This window comes from Vitis riparia, unplaced genomic scaffold (assembly GCF_004353265.1).
Source record: "Vitis riparia cultivar Riparia Gloire de Montpellier isolate 1030 unplaced genomic scaffold, EGFV_Vit.rip_1.0 scaffold795_pilon_pilon, whole genome shotgun sequence".
NCBI lineage: Eukaryota > Viridiplantae > Streptophyta > Magnoliopsida > Vitales > Vitaceae > Vitis > Vitis riparia.
In genome coordinates this window covers 27,881-49,936 of record NW_023269788.1, presented here as the reverse complement: position 1 = coordinate 49,936, position 22,056 = coordinate 27,881, and the positions used below count along the sequence as shown (strand labels likewise).

Genomic DNA, 22,056 nt, shown 5'->3' with positions numbered 1-22,056 from the left:
TCAATGCCTCTTGTGAAAACATAGGAAAATCATGGAAACCTATTAAAAAATCATTAAAAAATATATGTAATAGTTTAAAATTTTTTAAATATATATAACTAAAAAATTATTTCTATTTTTACTTTAAAAAAATAATATATTTATATATCTAAAGGCAACCTAAGGATATCACCATAGTCGAAAAATATTCTAGCAAAGAACACTAATAGGAAGGAATTTTGTAATAGTAGTCCCCCACAAAATATCCCAAGCTAATATTATTTTATTGGAAATATATCTTGAAGTCATTATCAACTCTTACTATTCATGCATGTCCATATCCAACTCAAGATTTGTATTAAAGAACAAGTCTTAAACACTTTGTTTTAGTTGATAAATATTTGAATGCATTATAAGATTCATAAGACATTTTGAGATGGTATAAATTCTAGTGTGATTGTAGAGGAGTGTTGTCCTTAATATTAGCTTCACTATATAGGCAAACTCTGAGTCTTCCTTGACAGAAAACCTTACAACATCAAGGTGATTTTTTTTTCTCTTTTTTCTCTCTCCATTTTTGAAACTCTATAGTTTTCTTAAAATTACTGATACCCTCAAAGCAGCCTTTTGACTTTGTTGATGAAATAAGAAAATATGTGAAACTAATCAACCGAGTAATTATTAAAAATAATTTTATGCTTTTAACTTATATATTCTACCATATATGCATGTGTCCCCTTTAAATTAGACCTATGCCAACTTTCAACAATTACTCTCCATTTTGATATAGACTACAATGAATTAAATAACATGTTATTATGTATGAGACATTGATCTATAAAATGAAAGTGAAATTAATATAGAAATCCTAACAATGATCAACATATAACCATTTTAGTGAAAGTGGTAGATGTGTCTATGTTCAAACCCTACTAGCTTCATCATAGGAGTTAAAAGGAGTAGATAGCAGTACAACAAAGTAGCATAATTGTTTTGCTAAAAGTGTGATTTCTTCAAAGTTATGTTCATATTTTCAAAGTCATCTATCCAAATAGGATTTTCTTTTTCTTTCTAGCATGTAAAGATTTAGAGAAAGAAAGTCCTTTTTTTTTTAATAATTAATATATATATATATATATATATATATATATATATATATATATATATAAAGTTATACTCACAAGTCACACATTATCTTATTCTTTTTGTCAAATTTAACAATATTGGTGTCTTAAATGTGAAAATTGAAAAAGTGACCTTTTTTTTTTTGTTATACTATCAAATATCTTTTTCCTATTTTTAAAAAGAGAAAATAAACTTAGGATTAAAAAATATATTTTCTAAGAATCCACTTGATGCCCTTGACCAAATGCATCCAATTTGCCTTTTCTTTGGCATGCTATAAATACCAATTTGTTGGGAAATTAAAAATTTATTTGAAGCAATTTTAAAACTCACAAGTCATCCATATCTTATTCTTTTTTATCACCAAATCAAGAACTTGGTATTTTGTAGGTAAAGATTAGAAAGTAGTCAAAACTCATAAAAAAAATTATTAAATTTTTTTCTTTTATTGTTATATAATCATCAATATATTTTTCTATTTTAAAAAACAAAAATAAACTAGAACTAAATAAGAAAGATAATAATATTTTTAAAAGTGAAAAAATATAATTAAAAAGTTATTTATAGTACTTTTAAAAATTGTAGAAATAGAATTATGAATACAAATTTATTCACATTTTTAGTAAAAATCACTAATATCAAGGAAATTATAAATACATATTTCATCCTCTTTTTCTTTCTTAATGTTTTCTTCCTTTTTTTCAATTTAATTGGGCTATTTGGTGAATGTCACTGATTTTGAGAAAGAAAAATAAATGGTTGACCTCCTCTCTTTCAATATTTTCTTGTAGACAAAACTATTTTGAAATGATTCTAACAATCCAAAAATGTGTTTTTGACAAACAATGGGTAGGATTCAAATTTTCAAAAAATCGAAAGTATTTTAAAAACTATTTTGTAAAAGAATCCACAAGTGCAAGTCCTTCTACTACTTGCGACTTTTGTGGAAGAGGAGGGCACATTAGTAGTACATGTCCTTTAAGAAATGGTTCTCAAAAGAATTCAAATGCAAAAGCTAAAAAGGTTTGGAATGAAAAATCTAAGGCCACTAACCCTCAAGGACCAAAAAGACATGGGTATCTAAATCAACTTGAGTTTTATATTGTAGGGTTCAAAGAATGATAAGTGGTTCTTGGATAGTGGATGCTCAAGACACATGACCAAAGATGAATCCAAGTTTGATTTCCTTACAAAGAAAAATGGAGGATATGTTACCTTTGGAGACAATGCAAAGGGAAGAATCATTGGTTAAGGCAACATTGGTAATGACACATCCTCTCTTATTGAAAGTGTTTTATTAGTAGATGGTTTAAAACATAACCTTTTAAGCATTAGTCAACTTTGTGACAAAGGTTTTAAAGTGATTTTTGAAGCATCTTATTGCATCATCAAGGATATTCAAAATGATAAGACCATCTTCATGGGCCATAGATGTGATAATGTTTACGCTATAAATATTTCAAAATATGATGGCCATGATAGATGTTTTTCAAGCATGCATGATCAAAGTTGGTTGTGGCATAAGAGGTTAGGACATGCTAACATGGACCTCGTTTCCCAACTCAACAAAGATGAACTTGTTGGAGGCCTTTCCAAAATAAATTTTCAAAAAGACAAAGCTTGTGAAGCTTGTCAAATGGGAAAGCAAATCAAAAACTCTTTCAAAAACTTCATTTCCACATCTAGGCCACTTGAATTGTTGCATATGAATTTATTTGGCCCCTCTAGGACACCAAGTCTTGAAGGAAAGTCTTATGCATATGTTATTGTGAATGACTTCTCTAGATACACATGGGTCTTATTTTTAGGTCCAAAGAATGAAGCCTTTTATGAATTTTCAAAGTTTTGCAATAAGGTTCAAAATGAAAAAGGTTTTACAATTACTTGTATAAGAAGTGATCATGGGAGAGAATTTGAAAATATTGATTTTGAATAGTATTGTAATGAGCATGGAATTAACCACAATTTTTCGACTCTTAGAACTCCTCAACAAAATGGGGTAGTTAAAAGAAAAAATAGAACTCTTCAAGAAATGGCTAGAACCATGTTAAATGAAAACAATTTACCAAAATGTTTTTGGGTCAAAGTGGTTAACACTTTTTGTTATGTTTTAAATCGGATGTTGGAATTAACCACAATTTTTCGGCTCCTAGAACTCCTCAACAAAATGGGGTAGTTGAAAGAAAAAATAGAACTCTTCAAGAAATGGCTAGAACCATGCTAAATGAAAACAATTTACCAAAATATTTTTGGATCGAAACGATTAACACTTTTTGTTATGTTTTAAATAGAATATTATTGAAGCTCATTCTTAAGAAAACTCCCTATGAGCTTTGGAAAAACAAGAAACCTAACATTAGCTATTTCAAAGTCTTTGGGTACAAATGTTTTATATTAAACACCAAAGACAATCTTGGAAAATTTGATGCAAAATCAGATGTTGGAATTTTCCTTGGTTACTCAACTTCAAGTAAAGCTTTTAGAGTTTTTAACAAAAGAACCATGGTTGTAGAGGAGTTCATCCATGTTATTTTTTATGAATCTAACAATTCTCTTCAGGAAAGAGAGAGTTTTGATGATGATTTAGGTTTGGAGACCTCCATGGGAAGATTGCAAATTGAAGATAGAAGGCAACAAGAAGTAATTGGAGAGGATCCCAAGAAAGAAGAATCACCATTGGCACTACCCCCTCCTTAACAATTGAAAGGTGATCCATCTAGTGGGGTAAGAACTAGATCATCTCTTAGAAATATTTGCAATAATCTTGCTTTTATCTCTCAAATTGAGCCTAAAAAAATAAATGATACTTTAGATGATGAAAATTGGATGATTGTTATGCAAGAAGGTTTAAATCAATTTGAAAGAAGTGAAGTATGAGAATTAGTACCAAGACCTTCAAATTAAAGTGTTATTAGAACTAGATGGGTTTTTAGAAATAAAATGAATGAAAATGACATAATTGTTGGAAATAAAGTAAGATTGGTAGCCCAAGGTTTTAATCAAGAAGAATGGATAGATTATGAAGAAACCTTTGCCCCCGTAGCTAGGTTGGAAGCCATTAGAATGTTACTTGCCTTTGCATGTTTTAAAGACTTTGTTTTATATCAAATGGATGTGAAAAGTGCTTTTTAAAATGGCTTTATAAATGAAGAAGTATATGTTGAACAATCACCCAATTTTCAAAGTTTTAACTTTCTTAACCATGTTTTTAAACTTAAGAAGACACTTTATGGTTTGAAACAAACAACAAGAGCATGGTATGAAAGATTGAATAAATTTCTTTTGAAAAAATGTTTTTAAATGGGAAAAATTGACACAACTCTTTTCATAAAAACCAAAGAAAATGATATGCTCTTAGTTCAAATATATGTTAATGATATTATTTTTGGTACTACTAATGTATCTCTTTGTGAAGAATTTTCTAAGTGCATGCATAGTGAGTTTGAAATGAGCATGATGGGAGAACTCAACTTCTTCCTTGGACTTCAAATCAAGTAACTAAAGAAAGGAACCTTCATCAATCAAGCAAAGTATATAAGAGATCTTCTCAAAAGGTTCAACATGGAAGAAGCCAAAATAATGAAGACTCCAATGAGCTCATCCATCAAGCTTGATAAGGATGAAAAAGGTAAATCCATTGACTCTACCATGTATAAAGGCATGATAGGTTCTTTGTTATATTTGACCGCTAATAGACCCGACATTATGTATAGTGTTTGCTTATGTCCTATATTTCAATCTTGTCCTAAAGAATCTCACTTAAGTGCCGTAAAAAGAATTCTCAGATATTTGAAAGGAACAATGGACATAAGCTTATGGTATCCTAAGAGTGATAACTTTGAATTAATTGGTTTTTCGGATGCCCATTTTTTCGATTGTAGGGTTGAAAGAAAAAGCACTAGTGATACTTGTCATTTCCTAGGACACTCACTTGTTTCATGACATAGTAAAAAGCAAAATTCAGTAAATTTGTCAACGACGGAAGCTGGATACATAGTAGTTGGCTTATGTTGTGCACAAATTCTTTGGATGAAACAAACCCTTAGTGATTTTGATTTATCTTTTGAGCATGTTCTTATTAAATGTGATAATACTAGTACCATAAATATATCAAAAAAATCTCGTGCAACACTCTTAGACTAAGCATATAGAAATTAGACATCATTTTCTTAGAGACCATGCACAAAAGGGTGACATAACACTTGAATTTGTAAGTACAAATGATTTACTTGTCGATATTTTTACAAAACCTCTAAGTGAAAAACAATTTGTCGATATTAGAAGACAACTAGGGGTGATTTCTTTATGATCTAATGATTGCTTAATGAATTCTTGATGAATATACCTTCTGATTGCATGAATTTCATGTCATATGCATCATATAGACATATACTTAGATAATGGTCAATTTTCGACCAAAAATCAAAATTCCCTTGGCATTGGGCATAAAAAATTTGGGGATTTCAACTGAAAAAGGCAAAGAGAGGATCACGAAATGAGAACATGCACAAAAGTCAAACCATTGACCGCATTGATTAAGCGGTTGACCAAACCAAGACCGATAGACTGATTCATTAAGACTAGGGATTTAAAGAGACTCTTGCATTTCATTTTCTCCACTGTTCTCCTCCATTTCTTCAGGGTTTTTCACATTTTGGCTTCCAAATACTAGTTTGAGCAAGGTTTGGACCAATTGAAGGCTTTTGATTGGATTTTTGGGAGGATTGGAGGCTAGGGTTTTGGTTTTGGACTGCACTTTCTTCCTCCTGATCACCACAGTCAGGGTTTTCTTCTTTCTCGCGTACCTAGGGTTTCGGTTGTGAGTGTTTCTCTCTCTACCAGCTTCGTCTTCTTTGGTTATGTATTTCTCATGGCTCCTATGAGAGAGCCGGCTGCCTCTAAAGCACAGGGAAAATGCCCAACTGAGTCATCTCAGCCTTTTCAACCGAACGCTCGCTAAAATGCGAGGTTTGACACCGCCTTATTTAACTCCGTTGAGGATTATCAGTGGTAGAAGCAAAAGTTTGCTCATAGAAAGGTAGTTCTAGGGAGAAATATCAATTTCTCCCAACTCTAGTATTTCGAGTTTGAGGGTTTTTTTAGTATAATGGGTTGGCTGCCCGTGGGGACAGTTTTAGAGTCGATTTTTCCGACTCTGGTGCGAGCATTTTATTCAAGGGCTACTTACGACATTGGTGACCTGATTATTTCCACTATTAGAGAAGTTGAGATCTGTCTGGACCCGAAGAGCATATGCCACGTTTTTTATATTGCTCCGATCGGACTCAGGGTGTACGAGTTCAAGATTTGTCCCATTGTGTCGGGATTTAAGCCTAGAGAGGTCGTTCAGAGGATTTACGGACTTGCAGATGCCCAATGGATGGGCAAACCATCGGCCCACAGCTTGACAGTGATGAGCAGAGTACTATACCACATGATATGCTATATCCTGCTACCACGGGGCAAACATTGAGACGAGGTCTCCTATTATGAAGCATTCCTCATGGACTTTATTCTGATGGGGAAACGGATCCACTTGGGGTATTTGATGATGATGCACATGATCTCATATTGCGAGAGCATGACCCGAGTACTCTCTTATGGTCGCTTCCTTACTAGAGTATTCAAGGATGTCGCGGTTGATTTGAGTAGAGAGACAAATTTTGAGACCCCAGCATTTACGGCACATATGATGATCTGTCGATGAGGTGGATGAAATTTGAGAAAGGCCCCTGATGGTTCTTGGGTGAGGAAAGCAGAGAGACCACCACCACATTTTCTAAGTCGATGATGTCTAAGCCAACTTATACAGATGGACCATCTTCTTAGCTATCATTCACTAAGCCTCCTCACGTAGAGATACCACCTCATCAGGCACCTCACACTCCTGACCATGCTCCTTGGATGGATATGACTGCTCAGATTAGCTCTTTAGGCACTTGCATGGAGGAGTTTGCTATAGTTAGTGATAGTCGGTTCTACTTCATGAAGGATCGCATGAATCAGTACCAGGTTGGTTTTACCTCTCGATTTGAGCATCTTGAGGATTGCATGGATGAACATCAGGCTACATTTGAGTATCTCTAGTAGAGGATTGAGCGCATTGAGGGTTGCCTGGAGAGTTAGGATGAGGAGATGATGGCTTACCTACGCTCTGTGTTTCCACCTCCACCTCCTCAGCCTTGATTTCACAGAGACCCCTTTCGTTTCTTTTTAATGTTGTCAAAAGAGGAAGATATTTAGGATATAGGAGACGTACATGCATATCATTGTCATATCATTTGTTTGGATTGTATATTTGATAGGCTTATATGTTTCATGTACTTTTGACTTATATATGATATGCTATATCTTTCATGACTTACACTATTTCTTATTGAAAATTCATTTTCTCTAGCATGTCTTAATTATCTTGGTTTTAACTTCATAAATTTTGATTGATTGATCCATGATTGGTTTGAGGGGGAGATTCTTATTCTCCTAGATAACCAAGGTTTGTCATCATAAAAAAAGGGGAGATTGTTAGCCCAAGGGTTTTCCTAATCAGGTTTTGATGATAACAAACCATGGTTAAGTTACTAATTGATTTGAATTGTAAAGAATCTCAGTTATTAATTTAGAAATTCATCAAAGGACCTAATGGATACAAGATCAAGACATTTGGAAAGCCTTTAATCATAGGAAATAAATGTAAGATGAATGCATGGGTGTACTTAGGTTTTACACATCATTTCATGCATCTTTGAAAAACTCAATTTATTCTTTAAAGTTACAATTTCATTAAAACCTGAGTTTTATCAAATGTACCTTCAGCAAAACGTTTCAAAATTGGCATATTAATTTACCTAAAGACCTTTCCTAAGTGTTAGAAGAGAAAATAACAGAAAAAGATAGGTTTCAAGACCAAAAATGTTGAACCAGTCGAGGCACTAAGCCAATCGAATCAACCGGCTTAGGTACCGATCGACCGGTTCCACTTACTCGGTCAAGGTCCAGTCGATGAGCGCTAAAAACGCTCTCTCTCTTCTAGTAGCCTTTCCTTCTCGGTCGACCTTCGGTCAAGGTCCGGTCGAAGCAACGGTAACCTACCACAACATTTAATGCTCCAACGACTAGTGATCTGGTCAACTCCCAGTTCGACCGGTTAAGGCTGCTTTTTGTTTTTCTTGGTTCCCAAGATTAGAAACCTATAAATAAAGAGCTCCACTTCATTTATGAGTAAGAGAACACCTGCATTTATTTGTCTACCCACTTGTTCTTGCCTTCAAAGCTCTTATTTCTTTCTTAGTGCATTAAATCTTCACTTGCATATCCTTTAGTGCACATTTGTGATTCATCCTAACTTTGATTTGTATTTGAGCTATCATTGAGTTAGGTTAAGGGATTCTTTCTTGTAAAATTGAGTGTTAAAGTCTTCAAGTGAGTTGAATCTTGAAGAGATTGTGTAAGAATCCATTAAAGTCGGAATCCAAATGTAAAAGAGATTAGAAACTTGGTTGAAACTTCAAATTAGTGGAACCCTCACTCGATTAGGAGCTTGAAGAGAGTGGACGTAGGCAAGGAAGTGCCGAACCACTATAAAATCCGAGTTTAATTTCTCTTACTCTATCTCTTTATATTTGCTTCTATTGTGTTTAAATTTGTTATGCTAAAAAAGAATTTTAAATTCATTCTCCCTTTTGGGTGTTCTTCTCATTTAAATTTAGCCTTTATTTTCTCAAAACACATTCTAAAACAAATGGTATAAAAACGGGTTGATATTTATTATTTACTTATAATAATATAATAATGGATTTTAAATTCAAGAACAGCAATAAAGAGGGGACACGGGAGTAGGAATTTAATGTTGAACATTTTATTAATTAATTAATCTCTTTAGTTGTATCAAATATAAAAAGCATATTAAAATAATGGAATAAGTTTTTCTACAAAAATGATTATTTTAACAAATGGTACTGAAAAAATTGTGGACCCTCAAGATTCCTTTCATATTTTCAACTTGTAAAACTTGTTTCGAGGAGTTGGTGGTGGTGGTGGGAATAGTTTACAACTTTTATTCATTTTTTGTTTGCTTCTAGGTGGACAAATTTGGAATCATTTGTAATGTTTATATTAAAAAACAACTTCCTTGTACTGTAAAAAAAAAAAACTGCGAAATGATTGGCTATTAAGTCATTTAAAATTTATGTGCCTATTCATCAAAGTATTTAATTTGATATTACTTAATTTATTTTAATTTAAGTTTTATCATTACTTTTGAATGTTCAAACATATACAACCCTCTTCAATTGACTCAAGGATTTATAATAATCTTATTTTATGTTAAATTATATATACTTATTTTTTTATTAGTTAATATAAAAAGTATATTTTTTTTCTTAATAAGGATAAATATTTCATTAATTTATGTGGACTTAAAAAAACTCATTTTATTATGGAAAATTGTCTTTTTGAAAATGTTGAAATAACCATTTATTTTTATTCATTTTTAAAGAAAAGCAAAATAAAAAAAATAAAAAATAAAATCAGTTACTCCTTTTGAATTTTATATTAAAACATTTCAAATTATCTCAATTCAATATAAAAAAAATCAAATTTATTGTTAAAAAAGATTTGAAATTTATTTTAAAAAAATATTAGAAAATATTTTATTCTTTTTTTTAAAAAAAAAAGAAGGGGGGGGGGAGTATTTTTCCCTTTCTATTTTAGAAAAAGAATTTGCAGTTTTTTTATTGGAAATAAATACCTTATAGTTTTTTTTTTTCAAAAAAACTTGGAAAAAAAAAAAGACTTTTAATGTTTTTATTTAATAAAGGCTTGTTAGTTTTATTCTATTAAAAAAAGAGTTTAGATGTTATTTTATTTGCAAACTTGGTGATAAAGAACAAATCAAATAAAGAACCAATACACAAAAAAAAAAATTCATGGAATTGAAAATGAAACCGAAATAAAATATACAGAAAGAGCCTCCTCAAAATGTCGTCCACCACCTCCTCTAAAATCCTAGGGTCTGTGCCCTTTATAGGCCTTCAAGCTTGGTCTTCATCTACCCTTCCACGTGGTGGACATCTAAGCTCTAGTCGAAAAGTAAGCTGATGGAGGAAGTAAAGTTGGCCCATGTCCAAAATCAAAACAAGGCCAAAATGAGAATGATTAAAACAAAACCCAAACACCAATATACACAAGCCCAAAACAAACAAAGCCCAAACCTAACAGACAAATTAAACTAGGCCCAAACTCAAATAAACAAATGTAATGGACCAGAGCAATAGTTGAAGCCTGAAATAGTATTCAAGAACCCTAGTACCCATAAACATGAATCAATAAATAAACCCAAATCAAAGCCCACAAGCCTTTTTATTCCACCGGTGTCTCCTACTTTTTTTCACATTTATGCCCTAAACTACAAACCCTCTTATTTATCAGTTATTTTTCGTTCTTCCTTATATCTTTATTTGAGTCATATAATAAGAAAAATGGTTTGATTGAAAATCAATCTCAATCTTTTATTGAATCCTCCATGATCAGGTCTTTATATTTCAATAATATGTACATCTAATCTCCTTTATTTGTTTTGGTAACCATTCATGTATAGTTCCTTTTTTGAAGGGTTAATTTGGTAAGTCTTTAAGGATAATTTGGTTGTATTCTATGTATATATTTCATACCGTGATCAATAGAACAACTATCTTTAACTCTCAAAACCTTTATCGATTTTATCAAATCTCTTTTATAACTTTTTTCTCTTTCGTTAATTATGTCTTTATTTTGAATCTATTCAATCATTGCAAAACCATATCCAAACATCCCCATCAAATCTAGAGTTACTTTGGTCTCCCAATAATTAGTAGAAAATGGATAAATAAAGGCTATTCTCATTCAATGAATAGATGACGAGTCAAGTTAGTCATTCAAGAGAAAAGAGAAGAATGAATAAATAACTTTGCTCTCAACCATTTTTTTTTAATTTAACTCCTTTTCCCAAAATTAAATAGGACAAATTAAAAACCCTTTCTTTTCTTTTCCTTTTTACCATTTCTTGTTATTTTCGGACATTAAAATGAAATTTTACCATTTTTAATTTAAACTTCATTGTGAGCTTGTGTGACTCTTTTTATTCATCTCCTAACTTTAAACCTATCAATTATTGAAAAATTGTATCCAAATGTTCTCACTAATCAACAAATTTATGAATGCTTTGTTCTCAACAAAAAAGGGTGAAATGAATGCTATTTTCATTCAATGAATAGATAAAGAGTCAAGTTATTAGTTCAAAAGAAAAAAAAAATCAACAAGCAACTTTACTTGCAACTAAGTAGATTCAATCTTTATTTATTTATTTTTTTTATTCTTATAAATTTAATTCTTTCTCCCAAAAAAAAAAAAAAAAAACAACAACAACAGACCAATTCCACTCCATTACATCATTGTAAAGTCATATCCAACTTACTCATCATTGAAAAATCATGTCGAAATGTCCCCAATACTAGCATTGAATAGAAGACAAGAAAAAAAAAAAAAAAACCCTACCATAAATAGATACAAGTTTTTTATTTACATTTCATATAACTTTATTATTCTAAATTATTTATTTATTATTATATTTATCAATTTATTTTTATTGAAATAATATTAGATATTTAAGTTTAAATATATAAATTATTATTATTAATATATATATATATATATTTTTAATTTCAATAATAATTTATAATTTAATATTTTTAATTAAATTTTAAAATAAAAAAAATTAATTGAAACCTCAATTGACAATTGAGACTTGAACTTAAATTTTGAAAAAAAAAATTATGAGATGGCTTTTATGTGGCAATAAAGGGACTAATTTGAACATAAATTTTGTAAAGGGGTTAAAACTTATATTATTATTATTATTATTATTTTTACATAAAAGGGCTATTTTGCCAAAAACTCGTTTTCTCAGCCATCGTCCAAAAAGCAAAAGAGAAAAATGGATAATTAACTTTCCTTGGTAATAGTGCCTAATCTTTTCCTGGAAATTCCCTCGATGATGAAGCCTTGTTTTTAGCATGTTTGATTTCTTGAACCCTCTCTTTGTATTCAACCACTACGATAAATCTAGGCATAAGTACACCATCGTAGAATTACAATAAGGTCAATTGTTTTTCAATATAATGATTGAATTTAGGTTAGAATTCATTGTTAAAGATTTCATTAAATAAAAAATTTAATGTATAGGGAAGGAAATTATAATATGCATTAAGCTCAATTGTTTTTCAACATAATTTGAAATAGAATATACAAGTGTGAGAAGGCAAACTTTAAAAATATACATCACAAGAACTGTCCTAAGTTTTATGCGGTTAAGCCTTAATGATCCCTTAAATTTAGTTTATTTATGTTTTACTGTGGTATCATTTAAGAGATGGACATTTTATGGTTCCATACATATATTTGAACTCCATCACAAGTATTAAAAAGGAAAAAAATGTATCTAATTTTCTTACAATTTAAAAAATGTTAATGATATACTACCTCCAAAGTAGTGGGGTGATTGGTCTTGTTCATTGTGATGGTTTTCGTATGGTGAATATATTATTAAATAATAAACATAATCCATAGAGAGTTGTGACCGAATGACTATTGATTTGTTATAACTTCTCCAATATACTATGTTGCATAGATTATCAATTTTAGGAGACTATTGTACTAGAGTTTAGGTTATTAGTGGCTTTGTCCTACGATGAGATCCCAAAATATAATATATATATATATATATATATATATTATATGTGTTATGTTATTGGTGGTTTAAGTAGGTAATAATAAATACTCTCAATAACAATACCATAATATTTCATGAGTTTGAAATAATATATCATTTTGGATGATTATAAACATTTATGATTATGAAATTTATGATCATTATAATTCTTTCAATGGAATTTGACATATGTCATTTGTGGCTAAGAGTGTGGTAATTGATCATAATGTAGGTGGATGGAAGACTCAAGAATTGGAGAGAGATTGACAACATGTCTTCAAATCAAATGATAAAAGAAAAAATAAAAAGTTGAAAGAAATCATGTCGATTTCAAATTTTAGGGTTCAAAACAACGGAAATTGTAGATGTATAATGATTGGGTGAGTTAAAAAAATAAGCCCAAACCAACCCAACCAATCCAATTACCCAAGTTTCATTCCTCTTAAAAGTAAATGTCGAGGAAAAAATTCCCTAATTCTTGCTTGTTCATTGAATTTTTTTCTTTTATTTTCTATCTATCATTGAAAACAAGATACGTTTTTCTTCTTTTTCTTAATTCACCTTTCATAAAAAATTCCTCCTATTGTCAACTTTTTTTCTTTATAAATAAATATTATGATTATATATATTTTTCATCAAAAATGATAATACAAAGAAACCACAACAAGATAAAAGATAGAGGGTGTTTAAAGGGACCCAAGTAAAATTTTCTCATTTATCTTCTCTCTCGAGTGTCTAGAGGTACCAAATGAAAAATATCTCATTTGTCTTCTCTTTGTTTAATAATTTTAAATTATATAAATATCCCCAAAGTTAAGATAGGAATGTTAGATACATAGAGTTTGTACTTTATTTATTTATTTTTCGCCAGAAGTTTAGTGTTCAACCTCTCACGATATTTTAAACTAATGAACTAGGCTCTGACTTGGTTTAATTGAACATTGTTTATGCAGGAGTTTTCTATAAAATTTTGACGAAAATTTTTAATAAAAGAGATTGTTTGACATTTGAGCATTGATTAGGGTAATATTGTTTTAAAAATATTTAGGGACTAAATTGATATGCCAGTAAAGATATAAAAAATGATTTTTATAATATACTCTAAATTAAATAAATGAATTTGAAACTCCTCCATATCCTTTTTCCTTTATCTTCCAAAACTTTATGTAACTGCTTTCTACCTATTTCTTTATGCGGGTGGGAGAAAGCAAAAGAGAGCCCAAAGAGAGCCCATCCAAAGTAAAAGCAAAAGAGGAAAATGGGCAAGGTACCTGTCCTGGGGTAGACAGAAAGAGAAAGCAAAAGAGAGCCCATCCAAAGAAAAAGCAAAAGAGGATAAAAGGAATACATTGCGGTGATAGTGCTAGTTCATCTTTAAGAACATACTTTAATGATGTAGATTAAAGTATTTTTTAACAAATAAATTTGTTCTTGCATGCCGCTGTGTGCATACTAATTTTGTGGACTTTGTATGTGTTAATGAATTCTTTAACTTGCACATGTTCATAAAAGTATTTTCATATAATAAGTACAAAAAAATATTATTGTATTTCTTACTTTGTATATAATTAGCAAAAGTAAATTTGTATTAATTATATTTTTTAGGAACAAAATAAATTACAGCTACCATGTCTATATTTTTTTGGTCAACCCCAATGAAATTCTTTGATCATGCAAAAGATTGCCAAAAATTGAATACCTGACGAAATATTTTTTGTACCGTTCATGCAAGTTTTTGTTCAAATTAAAAATTAGCAGGCCTAACATTTTGGCCTGCGGGTCTATAAATAGTATCAACTTCTCCAGTGATTGAGCCAAGAGCCACTACTTTCGCATCTGTCACAGTGGAAGCAATTCTGAATTGCAAAATAATACTCGGAGTGGCTTCCCTCGGCCTCCTCATCGAACGGATACTTGTCAAACAACAATGGCCGATTCCACTACTTGCAACCTTAACTTAAATACAGAGTCCATTCAGGCTGCAGCTGAAGATACTCGGGAAGTCCAGATCACCAACCAGGCTGCAGCTGAAGATGGTAGCACATTCATGGATCCAAAATTGTACGAGGCTGCAGCACATGGTGACATCCATGTACTTGAGCGACATGATATTCGTGTCCACCGAACTCCAAAAAAGAACACAGTTCTCCATGTTGCAGCCCAATTTGGCCAAGCGGACTGCGTTAAGTGGATCCTTCAGTTGCCTTCTTCATCACTATTGCAACAGCCCAACGAGAAAGGTGACACTCCACTTCACCTTGCAGCCAGGGAAGGGCATTTGACAGTGGTGAAAGTTCTGATTGACGCTGCCAAAGTAGGAGACGCGGAAAGCGGGGCTGCAGCAGATTGTACGGTGATGCTGAGGATGATAAATAAAGACAATGACACAGCCTTGCACGAGGCAGTGAGAAATCATCACCCTGAGGTGGTGAAGTTATTGATTCAGGAAGACCCCGACTTTACCTATGGTGCTAATACTGAAGGCAACACTCCTCTTTACATCGCTGCTGAGTGGGGATTCGTAGACTTGGTGCATATGATCCTAGACAATTGCTCTTCACCAGCTCATGATGGGGTTAATGGTCGAACCGCTTTGCATGCTGCGGTAATTCTCAATAACGAAGGTACGTAGTGGAGGATAAACCATTTTTATTTACTGCTCCACTCACATTACAAGAGGAAACTTTATTTATTTACTTAATTTTCTTAAATCTTTTTCTCTTTTGTTCATTTTTTCATTTTATCAGCAATGACAAAGAAGATACTGGAATGGAAGTCTGATTTAACTAAAGAATTGGATCAAAATGGTTGGTCTCCCCTTCACTTTGCTGCATATGTGGGCTGTAATCCAACAATAGTGATGCAATTGCTAGATAAATCTAACGAGCATCAGTATGTTGTCTATCTCGGCGTCAAAGACGACGAAATTGGAAACAGGACAGCTCTTCACATTGCAGCCCGCAGAGGCCATGTGGACTTAGTGAAGGTGCTGGTGTCACACTTTCCAGATTGTTGCGAGAAAGTTGATGATAAGGGCAATAATGTTCTTCATTTGATAATGCCAAAAAAAATATTTGTAACTTCGGGTTTGTCAAATAATCCCCGGTTAAGGATGAGAGGACTCATGAACGAGAAGAATGCTGAAGGAACGACGCCCCTCCACCTGTTGCACAATTCTCCCTTGTCTAAAGGTGTCAACTACTTCCCACCTCCGGAGACGACGTTCACGTGGATATTGGACACCTTCGTGAGATCAAGGGTAAGGCCGTCAAAATTTTCCATTTCCTATGTACCTGTTGACATCCAAAAATATAATAAAATTTTTAATTCATTTTAATTATTATTTTTTTTTTCTGTGTTTCCGTATTTCTTTCCTTCATACTTTTTGCCAACCAAACACAGCGTTTAAAATTATATGGATATTGCAACTGACAAAATATCCTTTATATGTTTTTATTCACAAATAAAAAAAATAAAAAAATGCAGTTTCCGGTAATTTTATGTTAACAAATATATTATTTTCCTTCTTTTACAAGAATGAGGATGATTATTTCACCCCTTTAAATCAAATATCTATCCCTGTTTCTGTAAAAAATTTACAATTTCAGAGACGGAGTCCAAGTTTCAGAGCTGGGATCAGACCCTTGGGTTCGCTAGAGGTCAAGAAAGACATGGATAGCAGCGAAAGCAAAGGAAGTGAGAAAATATCTGAAAGCAAAGGAAGTGAAGAAAGTAAAGAAATATCTGAAATTAAGAAAACAATGAAAAGCCATATGATAGTGGTGGCACTCATAGCAACTGTAACCTTCACGGCAGGTTTCACACTGCCTGGTGGTTACATTCAGGACAAGGGCGTTACCCAGGGCATGGCAATCTTATCGCTCCCAACAGATGGCACCCTGGACAAGCACGGAGACATGGCAAGTGCAGCAAAGGAAAATTTCAGCAATTTTGTCATGGAAGATAGCATAGCCATGGTACTTTCTATGTGTGCAATTGGTATTTACTTCCTTGCCTCTTTCCCCATAGAAAATAAGAAGACCGTCCACGCATACGTATTGTACGGCTATGTTCTCACCTTGGCTGCGATGGCTGTAATGGTGATAGCATTCGTTGACGGGCTGCAAGCTGTGCTACATCCTTCTTCATCGCTTGAAGTTACCACCGAATACATGATTGTAGTCTTCTTGCTTTTCTTTTTTGTTCCAGCTTTACCTTTATTGGTAACCATCAGTCGGGATTTTGTAGTTCCTTTATTGGTAACCATCAGTCGGGATTTTGTATGGAAAAAATTTGTGAGTCTTTGACATTGATGTAAATCATTTTAAACATGCTTAAGTCTTACCTATTGTTTATGCTTTTGCTAACACGTTTCCGATTACAATTAGTAATCACGGAAAAAGATGTTTTTTTATTTTTTACAATGAATTAGGATGATTATTTCACCCCTTTAAATCAAATATCTATCCATGTCTCTGTAAAATTTGTACTATTTCAGAGACGGCGGACTCCAAGTTTCAGAGTTGGGATCAGACCCTTGGGTTCGCTAGAGGTCAAGGAAGACATGGATAGCAGCGATAGCAAAGGAAGTGAAGAAATATCTGAAAGCAAAGAAAGTGAAGAAATATCTAAACTTAAGAAAACAATGGAAAGCCATATGATAGTGGCGGCACTCATAGCAACTGTAACCTTCGCGGCAGGTTTCACACTGCCTGGTGGTTACATTCCGGACAAGGGGATATCCAGGGCATGGCAGTCTTATCGTTCCCTACCAATGGCACCAAGGGCAAGGACCGAGACATGGCAATTGCAGCGAGTCAAAATTTCAGAAATTTTGTCGTGGCAGATAGCATAGCCATGATAGTTTCTTTGTGTGCTATTGGTATTTATTTCCTTGCCGCATTACCTTTCTTCAAAAAGACGGCCGTCTGGGCATTCTTATTACACGGCTGTGCGCTCACCATTCTTGCGATGGCTGCAATGGTGTTTGCATTTATTGAGGGGCTGCAAGCTGTGCTACATCCTTCTCCATTTCTTGAAGGAGCCATCATATTCATAATCTTTCCAGTCTTCTTACTTTTGTAGTCGGTTCTACTTGCATACTTTTGTTTTTGGTTCTAGGTGCAAGCTGGTGGTCTTATAATGTTAACCAGCATTCCGGATTTTGCATGGAAAAAATTTGTGGGCCTTTCACATTGATGTAAATCATTTTAGACATGCTTCAAGTCTGATCTATTGTTTATGCTTTTAGTAACAAGTTTCCAATTACAATTAGTAACTAGTAACAATGATAAAATGAAGTAAAAGCTAGAAACATTTATGTAGCTAGAACTCTAAAATATTTACAAATCAATACGTCAATACACAAATTTGTGGCATTCTTTTATTTAATGAGTCTAATACTTAACCCTATGCTATATAATCAATTATAAAATGAAGCAAAAGCTCTCAAATAAAAACAAAAAAAAAAAACAAAAACAAAATAGAACAAATGACCACCATATAAGATTTCCAAGTTAATAATCAAATTAAAGTAAAAGTTATACTTTCTACATATATATTTCAAAATGAAATTTCAATTCATAAATTATGTTGGTTTAATTGAACATTGTTTACGCGTGAGTTTTCTATAAAATTTTGATGAATTTTTTTTAATAAAAGAGATTATTTGACATCTGCGCATTGATTTGGGTAATATTGTTTTTAAAATATTTAGGGACTAAATTCATATGCCAGTAAAAATATAAAAAATGATTTTTACAATATACTCTAAATTTGAAACTCCTATTTCTTTTTTGGGGGGTGGGGGGTGGGGGGGTGTTCTGGGGTAGACAGAGGAGAAAGCAAAAGAGAGCCCATCCAAAGAAAAAGCAAAAGAGGAAAATGGGCGGTGATAGTGCTAGTTCATCTTTAAGAACATATTTTAGGGTTTAATTTTGGAAGATGATGAACTTAGATGGCTGATAATGATGTCGATTAAAGTATTTTTTAACAAATAAATTTGTTCTTGCATGCCGCTGTGTGCATACTAATTTTGTTGACTTTGTATGTGTTAATGAATTCTTTAACTTGCACATGTTCATAAAAGTATTTTCATATAATAATTACAAAAAAAATATTATTGTATTTCGTATTTTGTATATAATTAGCAAAAGTAAATTTGTATTAATTATATTTTTTAAGAACAAAATAAATTACAGCTACCATGTCTATATTTTTTGGTCAACCCCAATGAAATTCTTCAATCATGCAAAAGATTGCCAAAAATTGAATATCTGACGAAATATTTTTTGTACCGTTCATGCAAGTTTTTGTTCAAATTAAAAATTAGCACAGCAATGGCCGATTCCACTACTTGCAACCTTAACTTGAGTAGAGAGTCCATTCAGGCTGCAACTGAAGATACTCGGGAAGTCCAGATCACCAACCAGGCTGCAGCTGAAGATGGTAGCACATTCATGGATCCTAAATTGTACAAGGCTGCAGCAGATGGTCACATCCATGTATTTGAGCAATATAATATTCATGTCCAACGAACCCCAAAAAGAACACAGTTCTCCATGTTGCAGCCCAATTTGGCCAAGCGGACTGCGTTAAGTGGATCCTTCAGTTGCCTTCTTCATCACTATTGCAACAGCCCAATGAGAAAGGTGATACTCCACTTCACCTTGCAGCCAGGGAAGGGCATTTGACAGTGGTGAAAAATCTGACTGACACTGCCAAAGAGAGAGGGGTACAGTAGTTTGTAAGGCCAGGGTGATGAAGTTATTGATTCAGGAAGACCCCGACTTCACCTATGGTGCTAATGCTGAAGGCAACACTCCTCTTTACATCGCTGCTGATTGGGGATTCGGAGACTTGGTGCAGATGATCCTAGAAATTTGCTCTTCACCAGCTCATAGTGGCTTCAAGGGTCGAGCGGCTTTGCGTGCTGCAGTAATTGTCAATGACCAAGGTACGTAGTGGAGGATGCACCATTTTTATTTACTGCCACAATCACATTACAAGAGGAGACTTATTTATTTTCTTAATTTTCTTAAATCTTTTTTTCTCTCTTGTTAATTTTATCAGCAATGACAGAGAAGATACTGGGAAAAAAGCATGCTTTAACTAAAGAATTGGATCAAGATGGGTGGTCTCCCCTTCACTTTGCTGCATATGTGGGTTGTAATCCAACAATAGTGAGGCAATTGCTAGAGAAATCTGACACGTATGTTGCCTATCTGGGCGTGAAAGTCCATGGAACTGGAAACAGGACAACTCTTCACATTCCCGCCAGCCAAGGCAATATAGAAATGGTGAAGCTGTTGGTGTCACACGTTCCAGATTGCTGCGAGAAACTTGATGATAAGGACAATAATGTTCTTCACTTGATCGTGACAAAACAAATATCTGTAACTTCGTTCAAAAATATTTGCTGGTTAAGGGTGAGAGGACTCATCAATGAGAAGAATGTTGATGGAAAGACACCTTCCATCTGTTTCACAATTCTCCCTCGCTTAAAGGTGACAACTTCATGCTTTTTCCGGAGTGGATGTTTGGGGAGCTTTTCTCGTCGATATGGGACACCTTAGCAAGATTGTTAAGGGTAAGGCGGTCAAAATTTTCTATATCCTAGTACGGGTTGACTACCACTTTTTTTTGGCATCATAGAGGATATTGAAAAAAAAAAAAAAAGAAGAAAAAAAAAAAGAAAAAAGACATTTTTTTCCTATGTATGTTAACACGAGGAATATTTGAGTTGAAGAATAAAAAATAATTCTCATATTTAAATATTCACTTACTCTTTTAAAATTATAGATACAATAGGAACGGACAAAAAAATCCTTTATATCTTTTCATTTAGAAAGTGTTTTTATATTTTTGTAAAATGAGTTTGAAGTAATATATATTATTAGAGTTTGATGATCCGAATTCTATTTTATTCGACCTAAAAACACTGTAATGTGATATATGTGATGAAGCTATAATTATAAGATTTTTTTGGGGATCTTTGATGATAGTAGAGAGATCTAAGCTTGATTTGTTAATTTTATATATATATATAAATAATATATGTTTTTAGGGTTACGATGATTATGTTTATATCATAACTCTCCATTTTTATATTATCTTTTTGAAATAGTGAATTTCGCTCTCCTTTATCCATGATTTTTCTCCTTTAATGTTTTTCACATAAATATGCGTGTTTTTATTCAATTTTTTTTATTACCTATTCTCGTGTAACATATACAAATAATTTATTAATTTTAAACCTATTTTTTATTTTTCAACTTTTTTTTTTCCTTCAAATATTTCTTTTTATTTTCTTCCCTTCCTATTTTTCACTCAAATTTTCTAGTACCAAATATGACTAAACGTTTTACAATTTCAGATACCGAGTCCCAGTTCCAGAGATAGTATCAGACCCTCGAGTTCGCTAGAAATCAAGGAAGACAGCGACAGCAGAAAAAGCCAAGATAGTGAAGAGATATCTGAAATGAAGAAAACAATTAAAAGCCATATGATAGTGGCGGCACTCATAGCAACCATAACCTTCGCGGCAGGTTTCACGCCGCCTGGTGGTTACATTGAGAACGAGAGCAACAACCAGGGCATGGCAGTCCTATCGATCCCCAGCCATGGCACCAAGGGCAAGGACCGACACACGGCAATTGCAGTAAGGGAAAATTTCAGAATTTTGTCATCGCAGAGAGCATAGCCATGGTACTTTCTATTTGTGCTATTGGTATTTATTTCCTTGCCTCTTTCCCTATCAAAGACAAGAAAACTGTCCAGGCTTACTTATTATACGGCTCACCTTGGCTGCGATGATTGCAATGGTGATGGCATTTGTTGAGGGGCTGCAAGCTGTGCTATATCATTCTTCATTGCTTGAAAATGCCACCAGTTTCATCCTTCCACACTTCTGGCTTTTGTTTTTGTTTCCAGGTTTTCTTACATTGGTGGCACCCAGCCTAGGGTGGATTTTCTATACTAAAAATGTTGAGTCTTTCACATTAATGTAAGTCGTTTCAGACATGTTTCAAGTCTTACGTATTGTTTATGCTTTTACTATAAAGTTTCCTCTCAATGATGGAATATATCCTCAAATTAAAGACACTTGCTGACAGCCTTGCTGCAATTGGAGAACCTATAGCAAAAAAAGTAAAATAAAAATAATAAATCAAATACTGCAACTCCTTGAAGGACTTGGAGCACACTGTAAC

At 32.9% G+C, this 22,056-nt stretch overlaps 2 protein-coding genes across 4 annotated transcripts; both read left to right on the top strand.

Annotated features, from left to right (window-relative positions):
• The first annotated feature begins 14,680 nt into the window (after window positions 1–14,680).
• LOC117910634 (ankyrin repeat-containing protein At5g02620-like) lies at window positions 14,681–17,773 on the top strand. 3 transcript variants are annotated; one of them, XM_034824741.1, is made up of 4 exons: window positions 14,681–15,471; window positions 15,595–15,654; window positions 15,766–16,106; window positions 16,456–17,202. In XM_034824741.1, exons 1-4 carry the CDS (start codon window positions 14,775–14,777, stop codon window positions 17,152–17,154), a joined length of 1,797 nt encoding a protein of 598 aa, XP_034680632.1. In that variant the 5' UTR covers window positions 14,681–14,774; the 3' UTR covers window positions 17,155–17,202. The 3 variants fall into 3 exon arrangements, with proteins under 3 accessions (XP_034680632.1, XP_034680633.1, XP_034680631.1); XM_034824742.1 differs by lacking the exon at window positions 16,456–17,202 and adding an exon at window positions 17,346–17,773 and having other exon boundaries at window positions 15,595–16,106; XM_034824740.1 differs by having other exon boundaries at window positions 15,595–16,106.
• A 1,412-nt stretch (window positions 17,774–19,185) lies between these two features.
• Window positions 19,186–21,548, top strand: LOC117910636 (ankyrin repeat-containing protein At5g02620-like). The gene is made up of 4 exons (XM_034824743.1): window positions 19,186–19,497; window positions 19,625–19,802; window positions 19,919–20,352; window positions 21,222–21,548. Exons 1-4 carry the CDS (start codon window positions 19,186–19,188, stop codon window positions 21,546–21,548), a joined length of 1,251 nt encoding a protein of 416 aa, XP_034680634.1.
• The last annotated feature ends 508 nt before the right edge of the window (window positions 21,549–22,056 follow it).

What these genes read in the sequence shown, in the direction of transcription:
- LOC117910634 (XM_034824740.1), top strand. Translation starts at nt 14,775, where the DNA reads ATGGCCGATTCCACTACTTGCAACCTTAACTTAAATACAGAGTCCATT. An exon ending in GGTAATTCTCAATAACGAAG is followed by an intron (nt 15,472 to 15,594) that starts GTACGTAGTGGA and finishes TCATTTTATCAG; the next exon opens with CAATGACAAAGAAGATACTG. An exon ending in ACACCTTCGTGAGATCAAGG is followed by an intron (nt 16,107 to 16,455) that starts GTAAGGCCGTCA and finishes TTACAATTTCAG; the next exon opens with AGACGGAGTCCAAGTTTCAG.
- LOC117910636 (XM_034824743.1), top strand. Translation starts at nt 19,186, where the DNA reads ATGGCCGATTCCACTACTTGCAACCTTAACTTGAGTAGAGAGTCCATT. An exon ending in AGTAATTGTCAATGACCAAG is followed by an intron (nt 19,803 to 19,918) that starts GTACGTAGTGGA and finishes TAATTTTATCAG; the next exon opens with CAATGACAGAGAAGATACTG. An exon ending in CAATTCTCCCTCGCTTAAAG is followed by an intron (nt 20,353 to 21,221) that starts GTGACAACTTCA and finishes TTACAATTTCAG; the next exon opens with ATACCGAGTCCCAGTTCCAG.